Genomic DNA, 11,397 nt, shown 5'->3' on the forward strand with positions numbered 1-11,397 from the left:
ACTACTCTCTGGGTGCGCCCCATCAGCCAATTTTTTACCCATCCAACTGTGCAGGCATCAATGCCTCAGTCACTTAATTTATTGATAAGGATGGGGTGAGAGACAGTGTCAAAGGCCTTCTTAAAGTCTAGAAAGACTATGTCCACAGCAACACCATCATCCAAGGATTTAGTTACTTGGTCGTAAAAGGCAATCAGGTTGGTCTGGCAGGACCTGCCTCTGGTGAAGCCATGCTGATTGCCCCTGAGCATGATCTACCCTGCAGGCCCCCCACAGATATGCTCCTTGATGATCCTCTCCAAGAGCTTCCCGAGCACCGAGGTGAGTCTTACAGGCCTATAATTACTTGGGTCCTCCTTCCTCTCCTTCTTAAAAATAGGGACCACATTAGCCAGTTTCCAATCCCCTGGCACCTGGCCAGATGACCACGAATGCTCATACAGCCGGGCCAAAGGCTCTGCGATGACCCCTGCCAACTCCCTCAATACCCTTGGGTGGAGGGCATCTGGACCTGCAGATTTTAAAATGTCTAGCCCTTCCAGAAGATCCCTAACTACAGCTGCACTGACTGAAGGCTTGATAGAGCTATCCCCAAAATTGTCCCTACCTCTGGTAGGTGGGATATCCCGGTCCCCGTTCAGGAAAACAGAGGCAAAGAAACTGTTAAAAATATCAGCTTTCTTGTCTGGCGTGGCCACCAGACAAGTAATGTAACTGCGATTAGTATCATATAAACAACTGTTGACTTGTGGAACAGGTCAATAGGTTACAATTTGTGGAATTATAATTTGAGGGGGAAAAAACTAAAAGCAAATTTCTAAGAGGCACGTTGCATGCTATGAAATTCCTTAATCTCCTTTCCTTTTCCTCTAGACCAATACGGCTACAACCTGGATACATGGAATATATCGAATTTTAGCTGATTTTTTCAAATTAAATCTTCATATTTTCCCAAGCAGGAAGCAACTGTGACCACCTGAAACCTGAGATCCTGCTCCTGCCTTTGTTTCAACGTAATCTGCATCGTCACAGATCCTCACAGGAGGTGAGAGGCTTCATACCAGCTATGAACTGACTGCCCAGAGGAGTCTTCCATCTATTGACTCCTCTGTGAAATCTTATGAAATATGAACTTTCATTTCTACCCAGAAGAACTTGTAAAATCTTTTCTCCAATGCCTGATGAAGGGTGTTTGTGCCCAAAAGCTTGCAATTAAAGAATTTTTTTTTTTCAAAAAATCTTGTTGGTCTAATAAAAGATATCTTCTCTACAAGTTCTGATTGCTCTTAATCCCCTTTGAATATTTCATATGATATGAATTATTTCATTTGTTTCTGATCTCTAAAATATGGTGTTCTCAAATAGATATAGAAAGTAATACTATTTTAGCTGCTACTAAATCATACTGGATTATTGATCATATAAATTATCTTTTTTTAATACAGATCATAGGTGAAAACTATAAGTAATGAGTTTTCTATGTACTGATACATGGATCCATAGTTCTAAATATTTTTAAAACTATATCACATGACTAGCAGATTCTGCATTTTAGCGGAGACATAAGCAAAATTACAGGTAGGTAGACAGCTCCTCCTTACTGGCCATTAATGTGAAGTGGTTTATGTTTATTTCATCAAGTATATCAGATACAGCATCTGTTTCTGTTAAGCTAAGTTTGCCAGAATTAAAATCCCCCACTTCAGTCAAAACACAGCCCATTTCTATCATCTTCAAGCAGAGGCATCTAAGTATTAACATAATGTAATTTCTGCAGGACTGCAATATTTTGGTAGATCAACAGTGCTGTGTGGAGGCTGCTGATGGCTCTTCAGATTTATAATTTATTTGATGAAGTAGGAAATATGCCATAGAAAAACTGAGTGGTAGGTAAAGCCCTTACTCATATTGTCATTGAGCATTAATAAGAAGTTCTCTCTGTGGATGTCCCTCGGCATCTCAAGCATCTTTACTATACATTTCAGATTATAATACATAGTGTCTACTTTGCATTCTCTTTTTGTGTCAATTTAAACTGCATGTAAGTGGCTATCTATAATTTGTTCCAAAGCATTTAAAATTGATAATATAGCTGTTCAAATTGATCAAATTTATTTTTAATTAACATTCAAAGGATTAAGGCCAAGTCTCTATTTATGGTAAACACATAATAAATAATAATTTCTTAATAAAAGAAATGAGTTCTCAGGTGGCCAGGCATACTTACACTGTATTGCATATGCTCCAAGCTGAGCTGCAATATTAACAGGACAGGGCAAGCGGCCTTGCAAAACATCTTGCTTTACCTGCAAAAAGAACTGATACCTAAAACAAAGAGAAAAATGCAGTTGTTATTTCAGTTTAAGGCTGCTGCTATACAGGTTAACCTTTTATAATTCAGGTATCTTAAAAAAATGCTCTCTAACTCAACTTACAGCATCATAGGCAATTCAAAAGTGACAGTTTTACTTGAAAAAGATTTTATTACTAACATTTCAAGTAGCATCTAAAATGATTCCAAATGAAAGAGACTGAATAGGGAAAAACTCTTATTTTTCAAATTGTTTCTTTTATGCAATACTACTTTGTGATAGATATTTGATTTCCCTATAAAGAGGTATTTCCTCTGCTGAATTTTCAGATGGAAACAGGTGAGGGAGAAAAAAGAAAAAAGAAAATTGTGATTAAAACAAATTAAGAACTAGATTTTGACCTGGGTAAGGAAGAAGTGCAAGGTCATAACTGGGCTTAGGACACTTGTTTGCTCTCATGCCCATACATATCTTGGGTATCAACTGCGGGGGGAGAAAGTAGGCTCTATAGAACCATTATGCTCCAATTCTCCACAAACAGATAGGCAAGGAGATGGAATCCTTGGCTCTGTTGCTAACTTAACACCCAGTATAACTCTGTAATTGTGGGATGGACTAATATATATTTTTGTCACTTTAAAATTGGGAGGAGGAGCTACTACTGCTCAGGAACACCCATAAGCTGCTACAATGAACCTGACATGTATGCATGATCCTCTAGCAAAACAAGATAACCAAGTCACCATAACTTCGACCCTGAATGAAGAGAGGTTAAAGTTGTTGTCACTCTGTTATACCTGTATCACTACAGAATCATAAGATGCAACTGTTACATCTATATCAGCTTATATTGGTATCCTTTGAAATTGCTAAAATTGTTACATGCCCTTATACCAAGGGTTTTCAACCTTTTTTGAGCAGTGTACGCCCAGCAGCTGGTCACGGAGCAGGAAGATTGGGGAGTGGGGGGGTAGAATAGCAGCAGCTGGTTGCAGAGCAGGGGGGGGAGCAGTGGCTGCCACATGCAAATTCCTTCCCTCCATGGCCGGCCAGCCAGCCAGCACCTGCTTGACCCACAGAGAGGCAGCACTGCCCTGCCCGTGAGGCAGAGGTGCAGGGTGGCGTTCCATCCCTGCCCGCCCACACGTAGCCCCTGGGACCTTTCAAAGTACCCCCAGGCATATGCGTATCCCCGGTTGACAACCCCTGCCCTATGCCATGGTTCTCAACCTCGTTTGGACTCAGGATATCCTTCACTGGACCCGAGGCACCTCTCCATAACTTTTGTGAACTAAGTAGTACCCAATTTCAAAAACAAATTTATATGTTATAGCGCTTGCCTCCTTAAAAGGTACCCAGCAGTCAGGGTGGAGGATTTTCCAGATAGGGACAAGCTTTAGCCTGTACTTATCTGCTCATGGCCTCACACTTCACTCATCTCTTCATACCTCATGGCACCCTTTAAAGGATCTGGTGATAGCCCAGGCGCCCTGGCACCCTGATTGAGAATCACTGGTCTGCACCCTGTATTAGCATAGACCAGGGGTTAGATTGCGAATCTTAGGTACAGACATTCAAAAAGCCTGTGGCAGACTTGATCCAAGTTATGCAGTTTTCTGTAAGTGGTGTAATTTAGATAGGTAGTGAACAGAACACACACTGGCCCTCTGGTCGGTGGGGCAGAGGAAGGGGTGGCAAATCTTAGATCAGGTTCTGCCATTTTTAAACCAGTCTGTGTGCACCAAACTTCTGTTCTGTTACAGGTATACTGGTTTTGTGTGCTGAACTTCTGCTCTGTTTAGGTATAGGTCATTTTCTGATCATTTATACTGGCAAAAGTGTTATGTCTGTACCTGGCTTGAAGGTCACATTGGTTCCAAATCAGTTCCAAATAACAGGGCCAGTGCAACAACGTGATTCTCCCCCTCACTAAGGGCTTCTGGTAAAGTCACAGTCGAGCTCAAAATTGGCAAAACTGCTTAGAGGCAAGGGTAGAACCTGTATTTTATTTTAAGACTATTTTTAAACTGACAAGGTTTTAAGTCAACTGTGCCCCCCCTTAAGGGCTGACAGTGCCCCATATTCACAAAACATGTTAGATGCAACTTCCTTAATCTCAGTTACACACTTCAAGCATAAAGCAAACTGCTTACTTAGACAGGCATAAACTAGCTAAAAGTGTATTTAATAGCAGTCTTTTGGGCATGTGAACACTGAACTTCCAGTGAAACAATATGCACAAAACTAGTAATACAAGCAAACTAAATCAGAAAAAAGGCATCACACAAAAGCCCCATTCAGTTTTCCAGATCTTGTCATTCATTCTAGGAACTAAATTCTAAATAGTTGTTTTACTAAACAGATATACATACTGTATCATACCATGCTGAAAGAGTATCAAGCAGCAAGTTCATACAAGAATAATTTTTAAATGACCTTCCTATTTATACAGGAACTTTATACTGCTGGTCATACTTACATATTGATCTTGCCTTATTTGGGAACTTGTTTATTCTACAAAGCCCAACAACTAGGTCATACATTACTGAGTTTATTTTGTACATTTCCAGTGTTTTTCCCAAGGCCTGGAATAGACTCCCTCCAGAAGTGGTGCAGGCACCTACTCTGGACTCATTCAAGAAATGAATGGATGCTTATCTTGCTGGGATCCTCTGACACCAGCTGACTTCCTGACCTTCGGGCAGGGGGCTGGACTTGTTGATCTTCAAGGTCCCTTCCAGCCCTAATGTCTATGAAATCTATGCGTGTGTTACTGCATTGTAATAAATAGTGTGTTTTAATTAACAATATAATAAATACTCAGTGTGCATTTATTTATGCTTATAATGCAGTTATTCAGATTTTTCTTTTATCTTTGGGGAATTCAGGAACCACAGGCTACATGCTAATCAAATCTCCACATGACTTATTAAGTTCAAATACAATCTATCTGTCTTTAAAGGTATCTCAGTACTTATTATTTGGGCTGCATTCAGCCCATCTCAGTGTGTCTGGATGGTGGTCTCCAGATTCTTTGTAGGTAATCTAGGTTCTGCGGCTGCGCCAGCTGCACCCTATTACATCCATCCTTTAAAAAAAAAAAAAAAAAAGGCTGACAGGGTTGTTTCTTCCTCCTAGGGCCAACTTCCCTGTATAAGAAGAAGCCTCTTTGGAACAGTGATGGGAACTAAAAGCATATGCTTGATGTTGCTCCTTATTCTCTTAACTTGTAGGCAGTCTTCTGTGGATGAACGATGAAGACAGAAGTTTGTGGTGTTTAAAACATCTCTCTTGGCTGACCATTTTGAAACAAAGTTCATTTCCCATATATAATATCTCCACTCCCTGGCCTTTCTGGGAGTCTCCAGTGCAGAATTTCAAGAGTTACATTAGAGAGAATGCCCTTTCCGGAGTAGCTCCTGGACATAATCCATAGATTACCTGGACAGGGATACCTGGATCTACATAGTCTTTCTTCAGTATTTCCCAAATAATTAGAGAAATGCAGCATCATTATCTTTATTTGCCTCTCATTTTTTTCCTAAATAACTACAAGTATTATTAGCATCATCTAAAGCAGGGGTGGGCAAAGTCTGGACAGGAGGCTGGATAGGCCTAGCAGAGGACTCCATTTCCCAGCAACCCCTGCATGCATGGCTGCAGCCAGTTTCCATGGAGACCCCAGGAGCAGCATAGCCATGACAGTGCAGGTCCAGGGTTTCCATGGGGACCAGCCCTAGCAGAGCTGGCAGGGTGTGTGGCTGGACAGGGGGCTACTCAGGGGCCAGGGCTCCGATCTTGCAGCGATGACAGCGTCATCCAGAGCTGGGGCAGAGCTGAACTCTACTGTCCACATACCCCGGGCAGGGGTGTGCAAGCAGTGGATCACAACTGTTCCCCAGCTCCAGACCACGCTTTCACCACTGCAAGATCCCAGCCCTGGCCACAGAGCAGCTACACCCCCAGTCATGCACCCTGCCAGTGCTGCTGGGGCTGGTCTCTAGGGAAACCCTGTCCTCACACTGTCACGAGACCACCACTACTGGGGTCTCCATGGAAACCAGCTACAACAACACGTGCTGGGGCTGTTGGGAAACAGAATCTGGCCGCAAGCCAGATCCACCATTTTGCCCAACCCAATCTAATGTCAGAGCCCAAAAAATTCAAACTGCTTTTAAAAATAATAATTAACCTATAGTTTTTAGGTATACAGTCACGCTTAGTGACTTGACTCTACATAAAATGAAAAAATAAATATTATCAAAGTACATACTATTTGACATTCATTAAGCCAGCCTACGACACTATTTAATACAAGAATGTTATTTAAAATGTGATAGATTATAAAACAATAGATCTGATAATATAGTTCAGATCATCAGAAAACCAATCACTTAGAACTAGAAATCATTCTGCATAAAGTGACAGTTAGGTATAAAACTTAGCCAATAAATACTGGCCATCTGCTTACTGAACTTTAAAAGCTAATATGTATGGACTAAGACGACATTCTGAACAAATCATTTAGGTAATCAAATAATATCAAATGGGACGTAAAAGCTCAAGTCAAGGACCATCAAATTATTTTTTATTAATCTAAACCACATTTTTAGGCACAGAATTGCTGATATGAGCACAAAATGCATAACTGGAAGCTTTACCATACGTGCCCACACTGTGAATGTTTATTTTCTTATTCCTTCTAAAAACACACAATAAAAGTGCAAAAAAAAAATTTTTGGTACAGTTTGCAGTCAGAAACATCAAGTTCAGAAACTGCACAAATGCCTCCTATTTAATAATGAATGTCTCCAACTCCTACTGAAGTTGATGAGAAATATCCTGACTCAGGTCTTGCAAGATTAAACCTTTTGTCCAAACTTGTACCTATGATGCTCACAAAAGTCTGCCATATGCTCTGCCAAATTGCTCATGCATACATAATTGTGTCTAAACACTGCTTCAGCAACGTCATCCAGAAGTTATTAACAGCACTCATTTTAGCATCTGTATTGCCAACAACCAAAAATTTTTTTCTGGTCTGGAGATTATGAATATGACAGGTCTTACTCTTCAAGAATAGTAATCAAATAGTAGGACAGACCATTAACATTTGAAAACAATAGGCTTCATAAAATCATTTATTAAATTATAAAAGCCCGTGATGCATAGTACACAAAGAATTCTTATAACATAAGAAAAACATTGGAATCACATACTCAAGACTGAAAACAATGAAGAGAACAAGTTGCTTTTAATGCTTTAATCACAAGTAGAAACTATTATTCTAGCATAATATTCTTTTTAAAAATATCTTACAAGGTTGAAGAGTTCATAGAAATAAATACTCGAAAAGTTTGATAATGTGATCATGCAGATGCTTTGATGTGTTCTATTGAAGACTGCAATTACAAGCTTTTCTGTCTCTTCTCTCCACCCACTTTCTAAAGCACAATTTTATGGGCAAACACATTGCACACACTAACAGGCTCCCAGAAGGTGTTGCGCATGCCAAAGTGTTTTTTATGTAGATTTGTACACTTCATAAGTAGCACAAATCACTAATTGATCTTAAAAGTAACCTGAATGCATTTTTGCAAATTTAGATCTGAATTGCCATTTCACAGATATGAATCCAACCTGCCTCCAGAGTAGTAATCACAGCAGGTTCTGTTGCCGAAGTTCTCTTCCCAGGGCCATCTTTTTCACCCTGTGAGCAGGGTTGAAAGTGGTTCTGGAAAAGTATAGGAAAACTGTATCAAACTTTCAGGGCGGGGGGGCATTACACTGCAGCTAACTTGTGCTTTTTCTCTAGTTTCTCCTAGTTCATATAAAGCTTGCCATGCTAGGGCTGTTTGTCATTATAAGGAAAAGTTAATGTCAGTATGGAGAAAAAACATACCTGTCATATAGTACAGGGGGAAAAATATTCTACTTTTTTTTTTTTTTTAAACCATTTACCACCTTGGATGAGGAACAAAAAATGTACATGTATTGTATCAGTTTGAGATGTTATGTTCCATATGGGCAAAATCATGGACAGAAAAAAAGGAATTTGTCCACTGTGCTTATTAATGCCAGTTAACACACTAGTGCTCCTAACCCGTGAAATGCTTGTCACAAGTACTATACCAAATTTCCTTGCCAACTTAAATGAATTTCTTGGGATCTTTCATACATAAAACAAGCTGGAAAAGCCTCTGCATGTTTGGAAATATATATACTCTTATATTTTGATGGGGTCAATTTGTTACTTAAATATATCAACCATAATGGGTGACTAATAGCTTATTTTGCATATTTTTCAGGTGCTAGGGGAAATACCTCTTTAAAAAAGTTCTGGAATTTAAGCCATGGCCAATCAAGAGGAAAAGCAGGACTTCCCCACAGTTGTGTGGATATACCAGTAAACTATGGTGATATTCTGAAAGCTCTCTATAAGAATATCTATCATAGCAAATATATAAATCCAAATGTGACAATACATTACTAAAAAGAGATTCCTCAACAATTCTCACACAGCCCTGAGAATTTCACAGGTATCATGTCACAGATTCAGTATGACCTTCCAAACAGAGGGTGGCACCAAATGATGCTCCTTTAGTCTTAATCCTTTTGACATATAAAGTGCACATGAAAAAACTATTAACAAACAAACTCACAGAAAATTGCATTTTTAATTTTACTAATCAAGATCAACACATTTAAAGTCTATGAATAATATTTATACTGTACCTGGTTATTTCTTCCTTAAGTTTGCATGGATCTTCTGCATAGAATTTAACACCAAAATATAGAGTATATGGTGGTCCAGCTGGGTAAAAGAAAGAACAATTATCTTTTGTACTGAAAAAGGTCTACTAAAAAGCCTACTTATCTATTTTAGGATTTTATTCTCCTGAGAGTCACCATAGAATCCATGCATTTTTCATGTAAAATCAAAAGTGAAGCTTCCAGTAAATTTTATAGAATATCTGTCTCTTTTCCCTTTATATGGCATAACACTTCTGTTTGTAAAGGCTTCAGGTGTTTCTTATGTTTTGTTTTGCTCCCTGTTCCTTTGGATTGATTGCTACTTGCCTGTCTGTTCAGCAGTTTTATTTGCTCTGAAGCTTTACATTTTGGCTTTCACTTCTATTCTACCTTGTATTTTGATTCAGGAAGGATGCTTTTCTCGTTTGTTTTTGGCCTTCACTTCTTTATAAATGTGTAAGAATAAAATCATATATCCATCAAGAATTCAGACTTCGGAATTGGTGTCTTGAGGCAGTCTTTGGCTTCCTGGACAACAATCTGCACATCACGACGAGGGACATGCTCGGATGGGATGGGCTGCACCTTTCCCCCAAAGTTAAGCGTGTTTTCCCTTCTAGGTTGGCGGATCTCCTCCAGCGGGCTTTAAACTAGGCTCGTTGGGGGAAGGGGATGACGTGGGCAGAGGAAGCCTCAGACAAGCAAGCCAAGCATTGCCTGCAGGAGCAGCCCAGCCTAAACCGATGACCAGAGAAACAGGTAATCAGGTAAGTGACATGGGCCTGAGTACCGCTGGGATTAGGGGGGCGGTCCATTCATCCTCAGGAGGCCTCAAATGCCTCTATACTAATGCCTGCAGCATGGGGAACAAGCAGGAGGAACTAGTCCTCCTGCTAGTCCTCCTGCTAGCCAGCATCCAGACGTAGTGGGGCTCACAACATGGTGGGACCCAACGCATGACTGGGCAGTAAATATCAAGGGCTACAGGCTCTACAGGAAAGATAGAACAGGCAGAAAGGGTGGGGGTGTGGCACTCTATGTCAGTGAGCAACACACATCCACAATGTGAGTCACTGGGTCACAGGAGGAGCAAACAGAAGTGCTCTGGGTTAGAGTACAAGGGAGTCGGGGAGAAAGGGACTTAACGGTGGGGGGTCTACTACAGACCACCCAACCAAGGAGAAGATCGAGACCAGGAATTCTTAAGTCAGCTCACAGAGATAGTTAGGGCCAAGGATGTAGTCGTCATGGGTGACCTAAACTTGCCAGACATCTGCTGGGAGGAGCAGACACCCAGGTCTGACCGCTCACGCAGGTTCTTAACTGACATACAGGACCTCCATCTAACCCAGGAGGTACACAGCCCCACCAGGGGAGACACCTTGTTGGATTTGGTCCTGGCCATGGGCGACGACCTGGTACGGGGTCTGCAGGTGCTCGACCACCTAGGCAATAGCGATCATAGTCTGCTGGAATTCACCATCCAGCGCAAGGTGGCGAAAGCCTCCAGCAAGGCAGTAGACCTCAACTTCAGGAGGGCGGACTTTAATGAGGTAAGAAAACAAGTGGGGGAAGCACTGAGGTCCCAGAGCTGGAGGGAGTTTATTGTCCAGGAGGAGTGGTCGCTCCTTAAGGAGACGATCCTCCAAGCTCAAAGGCATCAAAAGCATCCGGGAACGTCTCCAAACAAAAAAGGAAGCGTACACCCGTTGGAAGTGAGGGGCCATCACAAGAGAGGGCTATACCTTGGTAGCTCGGGAATGTAGGGGGCAGTCAGGAAGGCCAAGGCGGAAATGGAGCTGGGACTAGCGACCCAAATCAAGGACAACAGGAAGTCCTTTTTCAAATACATAGGGAGGGCAAAAGAAGGTGCCAAGCAACATGGGGCCTCTGCAGGACACGCTAGGAAATCTGGTCATCTCACCTGACGGTAAAGCTGACATATTCAACAATTTCTTTGCCTCCATATTTCTGAGGAGGGACCCCGGATATCTCCCCCATTGGCCCCCCCGAGGACCCTGTGGGTGGCACACCCAGGCCTAGGATTAATGAGGACCTTGTCAGGGAACTTCTGGAGGGACTAGATGTATTTAAATCCGCAGGTCCTGATGATCTCCACCCCAAAGTGCTGAAGGAACTAGCAGGGGTCATTGCGGGACCTCTGGCACAGCTCTACAAGCACTCATGGCACTCAGGCAATGTGCTGCAGGACTGGAAAAGGGCCAATGTGGTCCCTATCTTCAAAAAAGGGAGAAAGGAAGACCCAGGAAACTATAGGCCTGTGAGTCTTACCTCGGTCCTGGGGAAGCTTTTCGAAAGAATTATCCTGGCA

The 11,397-nt window shown here is 41.6% G+C and overlaps 1 protein-coding gene across 1 annotated transcript in view; it reads right to left on the minus strand.

Annotated features, from left to right (window-relative positions):
• Positions 1–11,397, minus strand: part of EPB41L4A (erythrocyte membrane protein band 4.1 like 4A) — a 150,058-nt gene that overhangs the window by 111,676 nt on the left and 26,985 nt on the right. The window contains exons 4-5 of the mRNA XM_006026177.3: positions 9,048–9,126; positions 2,228–2,325 (exon numbers count right to left, since the gene is read on the minus strand). Of these exons, the coding sequence (XP_006026239.1) occupies positions 2,228–2,325; positions 9,048–9,126 (177 nt within the window). The remainder of the gene's footprint in view (positions 1–2,227; positions 2,326–9,047; positions 9,127–11,397) is intronic.

Source organism: Alligator sinensis, unplaced genomic scaffold, assembly GCF_000455745.1.
Source record: "Alligator sinensis unplaced genomic scaffold, ASM45574v1 scaffold225_1, whole genome shotgun sequence".
NCBI classification, from domain to species: Eukaryota; Metazoa; Chordata; order Crocodylia; family Alligatoridae; genus Alligator; species Alligator sinensis.